This window comes from Leptinotarsa decemlineata, unplaced genomic scaffold (genome assembly GCF_025532065.1).
Source record: "Leptinotarsa decemlineata unplaced genomic scaffold, Ldec_3_MD MMD2_tig00026282_RagTag_RagTag, whole genome shotgun sequence".
Lineage (NCBI taxonomy): Eukaryota > Metazoa > Arthropoda > Insecta > Coleoptera > Chrysomelidae > Leptinotarsa > Leptinotarsa decemlineata.
Window position 1 is genome coordinate 9,096,606 of NW_027412668.1, and position 15,755 is coordinate 9,112,360.

The window sequence follows — 15,755 nt, forward strand, 5'->3', positions numbered from 1 at the left end:
AAATTTTTTTGTTTCCAATAATAAATTTTACAGTCAACCTGAAGGCCTAGTAAAGAGCAATCCTCTTTCACCTTTCCTAGCCGACATTTTCATGAAAAATTTAGAAAATCACTTCATCATGAATAAAATTGATAAGATTCTCAGCTGGTACATATATGTTGATAACTGCCTTGTTTTCATAGATGACAACTCTAATTCAGCACATGACATCCTTGATTCCTTGAATAACTAACATCCATAAATAAAATTCACCCTTGAAATAGAAAAAAGATAATGAATTGAATTTTTTAGATCTTTCTATAACAAAAATTTCCAACAAACTAGATTTTTCCATTCACAGATAACCTACCCAGACTGATCATGCCGTCCCTTTCAATTCATTTCATCCCATGCAACATAAAATGGCTTCCTGCAATTGTTGTGTCAACAGATTGTTGAACATTCCTTCATCACCCTCCAATTTCAATTTAGAATTAAATACATTTAAACAGATTGCTGTCAACAATGCTTATCAACCATCTATGATTCACAAATTAATTAGTAAATTTAAACACAGGTCAGATAGAAGATTGGCCTTCAACTCTATTTCACCTTCTGTGAAATATTTTCCCTTACCTTATTTTGATCAAAATATTTGTTCTATTATTTCCAAATTTATACCATACCTGGCACTAAAATTTCTCAAAATAACTTAAGTAACTTTTTGATAAATTCCAAAGACAAAATTAACAAATTACACAGAAGTGAAGCTTGACTGCTCTGATTGTTCTGTATCTTACATTGGTAGAACCTGTAGACCTGTAGACCACTCGTATTAATGAACATTTAAAAAACCTGAAAAATCTGCTTTTGGCCACTACATTGAACTTCACAATCATAATTTTAGTCCCAACAGAAATTCCAAAATATTTTGCATAAAATAGATAATAAAAATTTCTCTAGACTTGACTTGTTTGAAGAGTTGGAGAATGCCAAAGAACTTTCCAATAATGATCATTGAGTTTACTCAAGTAAACTTAAACAGAGATTTCCTTCCCCTTCATAAAAGGATTATGAATGAATGAATGAATGAATGAATGAATATAATTTATTCTATATTTGCTTCTCCACAACATAATTATTTGAATCTATAATGGATCACTCCTCAAGTAGGTACCATTACTTTTAACATGACACTCGACACATCCTGTCTCAAGTTATCCTTCTTTCATATAATACTTTGACTGAACCACATGGCCTCAATCCAAAAATGTATGTTCTTGGCTATCAGCCTATTTTGTTTTATATAAGTCAAATATCACAAATGTGATATGTACTTATTTTGATACTTCTTGTTGCCTGACAAGTAAGTAATCTCAAACAATTTTCCAAATTTCTTAACCTAACAAAAATTTTTTTGCAAACTTCAATTTTCACAAAACTTCCTTTTCAATTGGATCACTTACTTTCAGGTGAGCACTGATGATGATGAAAGTCGAAAGCGCTTTGCAATAATTTTATAATTATACACTTTCATACAAAAACCTCTTCGATTCATTGACATAATCAAGTCGCTGGAATCGCAGAAGCGGCTTCTCAAAAGCTTGGAACACTGTTCCGAACCAGAAAACTGTACACACCTCAGCAACTTTTGATCCTTCATAAAGTATATGGAGCTCTACCCCCATACATACCCTGAAATTGCTAGATTCCATTGAGAAGAGATCCATCCGCCTGATTGGAGACGCGACCGTCACGTGCAACCTTGATAGCCTGGAATATCGAGAAAAGGTTGGAGATTTGTCTCTCTTCTATACTTTTACGGAAAGTGGTCAAATGACTTGGCACATTTGATTCCACCAAGAGTGGTACATATAAGAAATACGCGATGGACTGTGGCTGCTCAACGTTTTGAAGTTCAACTCAGTACGTCGAACTTCACTGTTCAAGAACTCTCTCATTCTATTCTAATCTAGCTATTCAAATCTAATCTGAATCACTACTTTCGCACAGGCACCGCTCTGAGGGCGCCTTAAAGATTTTCCTGTCATGCTTGGGCTTTCTTCTTGAATAATAATAATAATAATGATAATAATAATAATATGAGTTCTTTGGGAAAGAAAGTTTTTGGCTTTCTACTACTCCATCTGATACAAAAAAATGGATGAGAGAATCTTCCAAAGAAAGGAAGGAAGTAAACAATTTGAAAATAAGTAACGCTATACATGGATGTGTAGATCATGCAAAGAAGGAACTTTCAGACACAAACTGAAAGAAAGTCCGGCTGAAACAGCTACTTTCATATAAACATTGAATTACACGAAAGAAAAAATTCTTTCGAAACAAATACTTCTATATGAACACTGAATTATACAGAAGATACTTTTCTCTATTCAGTTTGTAATCAAACATTTGTTGAGGAATAAGAATCAGATATCATTCACATGAGTTCTACTTTGAATGAATGGTAATAAATTGTACTCACATGGAACACTGTCACCCTAACTGGTATACACCGGTGTTTCGCCCTAAGACACTTGCCCTAAGGCTCTTCAGTACCAAATTGGATAACATTATAGAAAATTCAGGAGGACTTTCTTTCAGTTTGTGTCTGAAAGTTACTTCTTTGCATGATCTACACATCCATGTATAGCGTTACTTATTTTCAAATTGATTACTTCCTTCCTTTCTTTGGAAGATTCTCTCATCCATTTTTTTGTATCAGATGGAGTAGTAGAAAGCCAAAAACTTTCTTTCCCAAAAATTAATCACTTCTAAAAATATAACCCCTTTCAATTCAAATATGAGTTCATTCAGATATCCAATACAAATATGAAAATCATCAAATAAAACGAATAAACGAGAATAGAAAATCACGAAGCGTCAGTGGTGAGACCATTGCTTGTATGTGATAGATTAACCTAAATATAATATTATTGTAGTTTCAAGACAAAAATTTACTTTAATAGTACAGATCCTATAATTTTATTGATGTGTACGTCACGTTACTTGTATATATTATTCAGATATGAGCCATATTTGGTGTTGACATAGTAGAGTGTATTATCATAGTTGGGAATGTTGTTATAGTTGAAATTGTTGTCATAGTTGGGTATGTTGTCATAGTTGGGTGTATTTTCATATTCACAATAGGGATAGTGCCTTGTAATTTTTTGTTTTCAAGTTCAAGATTTTTGTAAGTTTTGATTCACCGCATCATGAAAGAGTTTCCTTTCACTGAGCATAGTCCAAAGTTTCATTTTATTTTTATATGAAGTAGGAGAATATATTTTTTTAATTGTTTCAGGTACCATGTTGTGAAGTCGAGGTCCAAGATAGTTTGCACATCGTTGGCCTATTGTTTTTTTTATCTGGGTAGTTTATTTTGTCTCCTCCTCATATCATATTTGTGCTCTACATATTCTGTTAAAATTTTTTGTTTTCGTACATTAATTAAGATATTGAAACAGAAAATCTGCCAAACATCCAGTACTTGAGACTCTTTGAATATGTTGTCACTCAAGTATATGGCTTATTTCCCATAAATTATTTTCAGTATCCACTTTTGGATAACATTTAAATTCTTGAGGTGATAATCACTCACACCTCCCAATCCTATGAATCAAGACAATATTGAATGAACCAGAGCGTAATATACTATTTTGAGGTGTTTTATGCAGTTTTGGGAAACATCCCGTATGAAAACATCTATTTATAAGATATGTGAGTGGTTTTTTATTTCAATAAAAAAAAACCTGTACTTGATTTGTTGGAATATGAATTACACAATAGTACTGGCAGAATGATTGCACAGGAGAATTTACCGAAGGACCCAAGTTCCACAAATCATTTCCTTATCAACCGTTCCATAAAATTTTTTCAACGACCAACTGATATAATTTTCTGGATAATCCGCATCTTATAAACTATCGCATGGTATCGCAGTTATTAGAATCCCATACAACTTGCTATTTTACTGTTAGCGAGATTATACCCACTTCACATCAAGTAGCGAACATTTTGTTCTGTGAATTGGAAAACCGTTAATCCTACGAAACTTTGGTATCGGCAGCACAAGTCAAGTAGAAGTTATATTGATAATGCCGGATATTTTATACTGATGAATGTATTTGAAAGGGTTTCGCTCGTGATAGATAACTGATTTCATGTTTTAGAGTAGTGATTGAATATGTGTACATATTAACTATGATTTCACTCAATTGTTTGATAATTTTGAAGGATATAGTTTCCGCAACAGACTTTTACCTCAACAGTGGGTCATATAGAAACATTATACATATTGATAATGACAGATTTAATGCTGATTTAATGAACCATTCATGTAGTAGATGCCATGAATAGCATCTTCTACATGAAACTTTACATATAGTTGTTGAAATTATTCTCATGAATCATTCCATTACAAAAACACTTGACGGTCATTCAACAAAAAAATCTTTTTGAAAAAACAAAATTACACTCCTTGGATGACTGGAAACATAAGACTGATGCAGATATTGAGATACAAAGAATTAACTCGATTCATAAAGTCATAACAAACACATCATTGGGATAATTATAAAATGTTGATACATCTGAATAGAATCCACCTGAATAATAAAACGTGTACCTTGTAGAAATTCGCACTTTCACAGCCATCTATCGAAACTGTTGGTGGTTGTGGATTTTTATGTCATCATCACCAAAAATGAATTGGGAAACATATAAGGTAGACTTTGAAGTTGCTGAATAAGTTGAAATGAGGGTTTCCAAAAACGAAGTTGGCAGCAAACTGATTATTGGAATCAATTACCTTCACTCACAATAAATATTGTCCCAGAATCAGCTTGAAATCAAACAGAAAAAAACAAGAATCCTCCAAAAGTGCAAGGAATTCAGTCTGAACAAAACAAAGTCGTATTCTTCGGAAGATTCATAATTGGATTGCATACTAAATTGGGATCACTTCTATTCCGAAATCTGTGAACATCGGGCAGAAATTAGCGAAAGTCTTGTGACTGATCAGTCTCATGTACTATGAAATAAAAAAGTTAAATCTGTTTTTCCGTTAACGAACGACATTTCTCAAAAGTCGAAACCTGTGCGTCGAAGCCTTTTAACGTGTGATTCCTTACACATCACATCGTTCTGCTGTATAAAAATGGAGAACTAGAAAGCCAAAACTTTTTTCTTTAAGACTGTATTAAGTATTTTCGGAGTTTAGCGAAAAGTAGATTTTCTATTGCCCAATAGTTATGTTCTGCATGTATGATATAAACAGAAAATAAAAACACCATAAGAAATATAATCCAATAAAGTGTACAAATTGAACTGTGAAAGCTGTCACAAATGCTATGTTGGTCAAACCGGACGGTATCTTAAAACACGAGTTTCAGTTGAGCGAAATGATACATATGCAATAGTGTTAAGATTAGAGGAGATGTCGATGGCCTTAATACTGCCTATTTCAATTTGATAAGTGAAACTCCTTAATAATTTATCCTTTTTTCATTCTTTTTCTTTACGCCATTGACTAAAAAACAAACAACACATTATCAGAATCACAGATTAAGCCATTCGTTTTTTTTTTCATGTCGTTTTGTGTAGGTGTTGTCTTGTTGTTGCAATGTTTTTTATTTTCTTTTAAATATGTATCTAGTATGTCTGATGATTAAAAAAATAGTAATATTATCAACACGAAAAAGCTACTTTTCGGTGAATGATTTAATTGAGAATTCATTATTTCTTGTGAAATTGAAACGATAATAATTTTATAAGTTTTGTGGAGGTATCTTTATGAAAATCCATTTTCACAAAGCCCTGAAGAAGAATTTGATTAAATTCGAAACGTCGGCAAAAAACAACTGTTTTTAAGGAAAAAATATTCTTGCTACCCAACCAACCTTTTTTAAGATAAAAACAACATTTATTAATTATTGTGTTAGATTATATCGAAATATAAGTCGAAGAAGAAGAGGAATATATTTATTGAAATCGGTAATCCTAATACACAATATTATATAAAACATATTACTAACATAGAAATTGAAAATAATTATATAAGAAAAAATTTAAAATGTAGATATAGTTCAAAATTGAAAATTTTGAACTATATCTACATTAAAGCATCAATTAATGCACCTTCAACAAACAAAATAAGCATCCAGCCCTCTGAATCAGTTGTCAAAAGTTAACAACTCGATGAACATCCTTTCGAATTACTGCTAACGTTCGAATAAAATCTATCTGCCAATCAAATCGCGATAAACCGCTCGACCGTGAAATGTACAAACATCCCAATTTTCTTGTTTCTGTTCCAGGTTCGGAATTCCTTGGACTCGGTCGAATGATACGGAGCTACGAAACTCGGAGAAACAAGGACCATTCATCCGGAAACGCCTTGAAAACATCCGCGTCGACCCACGGTGCAGTTTTCCTGACGGAAAATTCCACTACGGTCGTTGCACAAATTGGAGGAACTGCCAAACTACCTTGTGTCGTCAGAAAATTCAACAACGGGGTGGTGAGTATTTTCATTTCGATTCAACCGAGGTTTCTTTGAGTCTGCTTTGGGGTACCCCTTCAGGGTTACAAAACAGACTTGTTAAATTATCATTATTGTTGATTTTTACATTGATCGCCTCTTCTGAATTCCAGTTTGGCGAGTAAAAATCCTTATTATGGAACAGCATAATTGAGTGAAAACCAGAACAGTTGATCAACGTTTTTGAGAAGGAATGATTCACTTATTTTGTCAAATCTTGCTTACTTATTAGTCAGTGGGCTATGCTTGAAGACTGGCAGTAAACAAATCTAAAGAAATGAACTTAACACGTTCAAGATTTGAACGTGTAAAGCTTAAACGTTTAAAATTCATTTCTTTAGATTTGTTTACTGTCAGTCTTCAAGCTAACCCACTGACTAATAAGAAAGTTTTTCTTCCTTGTTCAGCGCAATCAGGCAAATTTTGGATATGCAGTTGGTTAGTACCTACCTCGTCCACTAGATGGAGTGACATTTTGTTGTCCGCTCCAACTTAGGAAGAGGAATGAAATACTCTGAAATAATTTCGATTCTCAATTATGGAATATCATTGACTTTAGTTCGATGATGGCCACTATCTTGCACTGACGGGTGGCTAATGAGCCCGAAACCGCTTTGCAAGTGTGCCCCTTCCAAAATTGAAGGTCGACCCTTTTAGTTGTATTGCCAATTGCATATGCAGGAAATTTTCAGTGAAGATTCCTGCATTGACGCCTGTCGGATATAATCCAACGCCCTTCGTGGTATTAGCCAGGGGAGTGGATGTGTTCTGATAGGCGTTAGTCCATTCAACCTACTGTGTAGGTATATCCGAGACTGGCTTGAACGTTAAAAGTTCATTTCTTCAGAAACCTTGCTTATTTTGATATATCTGATTGCCCTAGTTTAATTAGTTAGGATGAGCATACTTGGCAAAGAATATTACTGGAATTTTTTCACCAACACCAAACCGTTATTTTTATACCTCGACACGTGTTTCGATCACCAAGTGATCATCTGTAGAAGGAAGATTAAACGGTTTATTCTTCCTCTTGAAGATCATCATTTGGTGATCGAAACACGTGTCGAGGTGTGAAAATACCGGTTTTGTGTCGTGAAAAAACTCCAGTTATAGTCATTACCGCACCAATGGTTCCAAACAGTGCATCACAAATACTTGGAAAAATTTCAAAACTCAAATTAAAGGAAAAACTGGAATCTCTGGTGCCCCAACCACTAGAAATTCAAATTGATTGGTCCTCAGGAGATGATCCGAAGACACCTACTTGATTGACGAAACAGGTGGAGGAAAAGTATTGCATTTCTGGTGATTGGGAAAAGTGCTTGTTTTTGAATTCAAAACTGTTGAATTTGATTTTCCTGAAATAATCTAGAAATTCTGGTTCGAATGCGAAAGTAGGTTTTTAATGCAGGTTGCATTTTTTTGTATTAATTGGTAGAGATGACATTTCTGTTCACTTGAAAACCGAGTGATCAAAAAGATTTGACATACATGTAAGGAATACTCGATATAGAGAAATATATGCTGTTTCTTCATGAAAAACTACTTTTTTCAAAAAGCCATTCTCCCAAAATGCTGTGAATGCTTATCAGTTTTCAATGGAAAAAATCAACGTGTCCGTTCTAGAAATTGCACGTTAAAACTCCGGACCTCGCTAATCCTTAGTTCGCAAAAGTTATGATTTCTGAGAGTTGTCCACCATCAAGGCGATAGTTGGTTAACGGAAAAAGAGATTCATCAATTTTTTTTGTTTTTATATTCGAAAGATATCGCGTAGCATATTAGTTTGATGCAACCGTGTTAGGTTCGAATACTTTCTAACTTTGAAATCACTCTTTCTGGTTTTTTTGTTTCATGAAGCACTATCTTGCATATTCCTGTTCCTCGGGTAATTATGGTAAGATATTCACTTGTATACAGAGGGTGGTCCAGAAGTATCGGGCTCAACAAATAAAACATAAAAAGTTTGGAAAAAAATGTATTTATTCCTCAACATGTATTTATTTCTCTTCTTGCAGCTTCATACACTTTTCCCAGCGAAGTTCAATATATTAAGAACTGTCTTGCTTCTCAAAACAGCCATTAACTTAATCCAACTCAATCATTGGAAAATCTTTGGCCACTGAACCATTTTTCAACAGAAAATAATTCGAGGGGCTGAATCTGGCGAATAGGGTGCATGAGGTAGCAATTCAAATTTTAAGTTATTTTAAGTGATAATGGGTCATTGTCTTGATGGAACACACTTTTTTCTCAGCCTACTGTAGCCGATTTTGCTTGACTTATTCTTTCAAACGTTGCAATAAATTCAAGTAACATTAGCTACCGTTGATAGTTTTACCTTTTTCAAGGTAGGCAATGAAAATTATCTCAAGCGTATTCCAAAAAACCGATGCCAGGACCTTGCCTGCAGATGAATCGGTCTTCCCTTCTTCAGATCCAGTTCTCCCTTTTGATTCCACTGTTTTGATTGTTCTTACATCTCGGGTGTGAAGTAATGGACCCATGAAAGTACTGTACCACATAATAATTTTTGAGCAGAGTTGGTTTACACAACGCTGCGTCTGCTAAGAGGGTCAATAAACATCAACACCAATTGCACAATATTAATATATTTCTTATTAAATAAACAAGACAAAACATAAGCGATACATCTACCACTACTAAGTTATGACATATGTCAGAGAGAGTAACTGAATCAGTATTGAAACCATACAAATAAACAAAAGGCCAACTTCGATTGCACAGAACAATTGAAATTTTCCTTAAATATACTTAGCAAATAACATATATACACATCTATTATTTCAAATCTAACATACATTTCAATTCATCAAATTGTTCAATGGTTTAATTTTTAGTAAAGATATCTGCAATCTGATCTTTTGTACAAATATATGCTATTGAAATGATTTCATCAAGTACTTAGTCTCTAATAAAGTTGAATTTGACATCTATGTGTTTCAATCTTTTGTGTTCAAAATTTCAAGTCAGCTCAATGCAAGACTGATCATCCTCAAAATGGTAAAACCAGATTTTTGACAGCCAAATTCTTTCAACAAATTCATCAACCATAAACCTTCTCAAGTAGCTCCAGCTAACGCTACATATTCTGCTTCGGTAGAACTCAATGCAACCATATATTGTTTTTAGTACACCAGCATACTACACTTCCAAATACCTTAAAGCAGTATCCTGTAGTTGACTTTCTGTCCTTTTCATCACCTGCCCAAATGAATCAGCAAATCCTATTAGCTCTGTGACAGAATTCCTGTAAAAACATAATTTTAAGTTTACCGTACCTTTCAGGTATCTAAAGATTCTTTTTTGAACTATTCTACAGTTGATCAGTGGGTTCATTTTGATTTCTGCTACATAAATTTACGAAAATGCAGGTACATCAGGTACATCAGGTACATCAAGTACATCAGGCATCCTGTGAGTTCTCTTACTGGTTTGTTTCTAATTTCTTCATCGTGTTCTGTTTTGAAATGTGTTCCTGGTTCCATAGGTGTTTTTGCTTTATTGCAATCTGTCATTTTGAAACGTTTCAACACATTTTTCATATAATTTTTTTGCCTCAAATAAATTACACTTTCATCTCTGCGTATATTTATTTCTAAGAAAGTCTTAATATATCCAATGTCCTGCATTTCGAATTTTTGTTTTAGTTTCACTTAAATGTTTTCAATTTCAGCTTTTTCGTTACTTGCAATTGAAATATCATCAACATAGAGTGATAGATGAATTGTTGAACAATTTTCAGTTTTAAAATATAAAGAAGGGTCATAGTTGGACTTGACTAAACCCTCAGCTTCAGCAAAATCATTGAATTCAGTGTTCCAGCAATAGGGTAATCATTTGGCCTAAAAATAATGTGCCATGAGTATATGTAATGAGCCCAGGACAGCTTTCTGTATTTTCACGACCAAGAATTCTGCCATATTGCGGCTGACCGGTATGATCTTGAGATTCGGGAGTACGGACGGGATCATTACATCAAGAACTCCAACAGTCAGAATGGTGATTTCAACAGAGTGGTCTCGATAGGACTTGTGGAGTTGGAAGGGGAAATCTCTTTTTTTTGTCCCTCTTCCTCTTTCCATTCGAAGCTGAAAACTACACGACAAATATCATCTCACATTGATAGTCATGAAAGACTACATCAGTTGTTGTACAGCCTGAATCGAAACCCCCAGGGGCATGAGGCAATCGTTTCCGATTTCACCTCATTAGGCATGAAGAAAGCGAAGATGTTAATCAATATTTTTCATGTTAAAGGTTGATCGGGTCGATCGAGACCTGTTCCCGAAGCTGAGATATTACTAGCCAATAAACAATCCCCACACCATCAGGTGAGTAAACATTCAGTCCAAAAATCGTGTGCCTTGAATAGAAGCAATGATCCAAGAACAACAGCCGCCTGTATTTGCTCGGACAAGGTTTCAGAGCAGATTCTTGACTTCAACAGATTCATTTGGCTAGAAATTATGGAGCTCGAAGAGAAGATCTCGATTTTTCTTCTCGAACAATATTCTCCTAATCCGAAGCTGAACATTTGACGACAAAAATCCTCTCACTTCGTTGGCCAAGAAAGACTACATTAGGCTTATCAGCCTGCGGATGGGATGTCTCCCAAAAAGAAGGCAATATCCTGATTCCATCAATACCACAAAAATGCCGTAAACTGATATAGAATCAGACCGCATATGCTATGCTGCACATGCTGACAGCAGGTGTATTGATCTCTCAGGTGCCTCGCTGCAGGCCTTGAACCTGGTGTCTGGAACGTCTATACCCATCTCGCGAGTACGTTAGGGTGAGGTTTTGGATAAACTTTCTTGGAAGGCCATGATGAACTTTTCAGTTACCGACTTCAACCCACTCGATCTGAGGAAAGCGAAAGCTAGGTGCTTTGATGAGCCGAAATCGTCAATTATGTTGAAGATGACCCCATGCATTGGCTTATTTTTGTATTGTCACATGAGCTAAGTGAGTTCAGTGGCTTTTATGTTAGTCTTTTGCTGAACTAAGGTTACCTTTCGTGTGTGGCGTTTTACCCTGAGGTCATACGTCTCTCTGGCATTCAGATGATGCAGGATGCTGAGATCAAACGTCGGAGACTGTAGCATTTCACGTACAATGAACAGTGATAGTTATATCTGGTATCTAGTACATGAAATATAAAAACTGAAGGATAATGCAGATTGGAATAAGAAAATCGTTGATTTTCTGAGATCCCAATCATATAATATCCTACTTTTCAAACTATTATATGATTATAACAAAGTTCATATACATTTCGTTCAGTACCTCAACTTGGTCAACCAATATTTTCTTGGAAATCTTTGCAAATATTATTGCGTCATATTGCAATTCTTGTTTTCAAATATCTCTTCCATTTTTGTGAGACTAATTTTTCCAATAACAGGTATATGTTCTCCTCTTATAGTGTTGATATTATTTCTTTCTTCATGTTTCAACACTGATCAAACTCTAGAAGAAGCAGATTAGTTATGAATTAGCAGTCCATGCAGTTTTTTTACCTCATGTATGAAAATGTATGTTTTTTTCACTGAAACTGTCTATTATTCATTATCAAACTCTGTTAATGGGAAAACATGTTGGTACATCATTGAATGCTGCATCTATTGTTTCTCTCAGTAGTGTTAGTTGGGATTCACTAGAGTTTTATTATTTGTATTCTGCATTAGTACGTACGGTGGAGATTCAGTTCTGGCCGTATTTTGAAGCATTGTGCTTGGAATCTTCGATTTGGAAATCTGTCGAAAACTGAGCTCCATTTTATCGAATATCATTTTTCTCTCTATTTGTTGAGCAGTGGCAATCGAAACAGATGTTCAGAAAATATTTTGCACTGTGGTACAGTTGTAATTTCTATCCAAGTTCTTTTGGACCCTAAATGGAACGAAATTATCGAAGAAATCATTGGTGTTGGTAATACTGATCCAATAGATCCTTTTTCATTTAGAAAAAAACATATTTATTTTGAAAGAAGAAACGCTTTCTCATTTTGAGTTCAGTATTTTCTTGTCAGTTGAAAAAATATCTGTTTTTCCTTAATCAGTTGTCACTACCATACGAACGTCAACTCTCAGAAGTTGAGAAACTTGTGCGAGCTAAGGACTAACGAGGTCTTACATTTTAAAGTGTGATTTCTAACACGGATATCATCTTGTGATGCACTGTTTAGAATCTTTGGTGTAGTAATTATTACTACCGGAGTTTTTTTCAACACCAAACCGTTATTTCAACACCTCGACGCGTGTTTCGATCACCCAATGATCATCTTGAAGAGACCTGACCATTACATAAAGACAAATTGTAAAATTGATTCAAGACTAGTAGATGACGCAATATGGTGAAATTTTAAGACACTTGAGACGCATGTACCTAGAAGAAGTATCTATGGTATATATAAGGATAACATTGTAGGTATATTTTGTTCAATCTTCCTCTTGAAAATGATCACCAGGTGATCTAAACACGTGTCGAAGTATTGAAATAACGGATTCGTGTTGAGAAAAAATCCAATAATATTTCAGATATCATAGTTATGATTTGTACACACTCACAAAACAGACAAAGTTCACTTCAGTCGCTTCCTCATTATTTCTTGATTTCAACATCCTCTCTTTCCCTGTCTTAGATTTCAAGGAGAATTTGAGTGAGTTCATCATTGAAACATCATTCTACAAGAGTTGTTCATAATATCATTTCAGTATACAGCTCTTTTCAGTGTCAAAAATATTTGTCAGTTGTTTTTCAAACTGGAGAAGCTTTCAGATATGTTTCAGTTATCTTTCGAAAAAAAAACATCGATGCTTTCTATCAGTCCATCACCAAGACAGAAAAAGATTTTGAAGTTTTTCGGAGAACTACAAATAAAATACATTTACAGATGAATCATTTCATCATCATCACGAGGTCTTTCAAAGATCAAACTATCTTAGCATCCATGGCAACCATAGTAAAGTGATCTATTGATTTAAAGATGTGAGAGCGACCACAGATAAATTCAGGTTTTTTTTCCAACCATGGCGAATACCAAACCATTCATTATAATTTATCTCCAGCCACCTTGTATGCGAAGGAGTCAAATCTGGCAATAAAAAAGGGGCATGAAAATAAATGAAAATGTGACAGGAAAATCGAGCAGGGCAATAAATTTTACAGTTATACAACCACAGGAACAATTAAAATAAATTGAGCCATCTAGAAAAGTACATTTCTTCCATAAAACCCTTTTTCAATTTAGCTTAGTATTATTTTCTGACTTCGCCTTTTTCATGATTGGAATGGAAATATTTATCATCCCTGAATGAATTTGAGAACTGCATTTCTCTTCCGGCTCAGAATTAGAAAGAGAAAATAGTTTTCTTGAGGATGAAAGGTTCGTTCGCGTTTTGAAGTCAAATAACTTATTTCAAGATTCTGCATGTCAAGGAATACGAAAAAAAAATCTGAGTTTCTTGGTTATAGAGAAAGTAACGCATTTATCTATCAATGAAACTATTCCAACCACTAGGAAGAAACCACTTTTATGGAAATTGAATTTAACCAACATGGCACAGGTGTATCAAAGCCTTGATTCTAGAAGATAATAAGGTTAATGTTGATAATGTTTAAATTTCGTGAAGTTCTGTTTCCAACTCCAAACCAATGTTAGTTATTCTGTTTTCTTGAAATGTCTTAGAGTGTTGTAAATGTTTGATTCTGTTCCTATAGTTATCTCTCTATATTTAATAGCTTTCCTCAACTTCACAGTGAGTAGATTAACAAAGAAAGTTCTATGACAGGAAGTGGCTTGGTACTGTTTGTTCATGTGTATGGTTTGATTAGCGGTGGCGTTATCGCTGTTTGAGAGATAACGATTCGAGTGTGCTTGGAATGATATTAGAACAAACAATTATAAGCCATTTGTTTGAAGGTGGTTGACAAAGCTTCGTGGTGTATTCCATCAGTTCGGACTTCCATTGTCTAATATAATATTAATTGATTTGAACTCCCTGAAAGAATCTGTTAAAAATTTAAAAGGTTGGCCGAAAAATAACAATTTTATTAAACAAAAAAACTGAAATTACAAAAAAATAACATACAAGCAACAAACATAAAGAATAAAAATAAGAATTGGAATATTAATTCAAGCTGAAAATTAATAATTAAAAACCATTATTAACAAAAAATGAAAAATAAAAAATCAAAAGATTCCAAAACAAGTTACGTCACGACGTAACAATCGAAATGTTGTGACGTAACTTGGTTTGGAATCTTTTAATTTTTTATTTTAAATTTTTTTGTTAATATTTTTTAATTTTCAGCTTGTATCAATATTTCAATTTTTATTTTTATTTTTTGTGGTTGTTGCTTGTATGTTATTTCTTTGTAATATTAGTGAATTTGTTCAATAAAATTGTTATTTTTCGGTTCCTTTTTAATTTTTGGCAGATTCTTTTAGGGATTTCAAATCAATTTATATTATATCAGACAATGGAAGTCTGAACTGATGAAATATACTGATAAGCCACAGAACTTTCTTTGTTCATCTACTTACAATGGCTTTTATGTAAAAGTAGGTAATCACAGAACTCAACTAGATACATGATTGAATCAGATAAAACAAGGAGATTTTGGAAAAATTATTGAAATTTTCTGAATCAAGTAGATTAACAAAGAGAGTTCTATGACAGAAAGTGGCTTATCAGTGTTTGTTCATGTGTATGGCTGGATTGGCGCTGTTTGAGAGATAACGATTCGAGTGTGCTTGGAATGAACACTGATAAGCCACTTTCTGTCACAGAACTCTCTTTGTTCATCTACTCACAATGGCTTCTATGTAAAAGTAGGTACTCAACTAGATACATGATTGATTCAGATAAAACAAGGAGATTTTTTTAAAATAATTGAAATTTTCTGAATGGAACATTAGTGATTTACGTATTTGTTCATTATAACATATCTACATTGTTTGGCACAAGATATATTTCAAATGCAGAATAGTATTGGCGATATTAAATAGGTTATAGCCACATAACTTATAGGTAATGCAGCTTTGACTGATAGGTGAAGTTGAAAATAATTGGTTATTTGAAGTCTTCATGTTTGTCAATTTCCATCCAGTAACCACCTAGGATGACTCAAAGAAGGATTAGAGCCGTAATGACTTCTCTCAGATGCTCAGGTATTGAATTTTGAGTGGTTCCAATCTTAA

At 33.9% G+C, this 15,755-nt stretch overlaps 1 protein-coding gene across 4 annotated transcripts in view; it reads left to right on the forward strand.

Annotated features, from left to right (window-relative positions):
- Window positions 1–15,755, forward strand: part of LOC111514936 (lachesin) — a 355,844-nt gene that overhangs the window by 266,637 nt on the left and 73,452 nt on the right. For all 4 annotated transcript variants that reach the window (XM_074179769.1, XM_074179771.1, XM_074179770.1 and 1 more), the window contains one exon: window positions 6,300–6,502. In XM_074179769.1, the coding sequence (XP_074035870.1) occupies window positions 6,300–6,502 (203 nt within the window). The remainder of the gene's footprint in view (window positions 1–6,299; window positions 6,503–15,755) is intronic.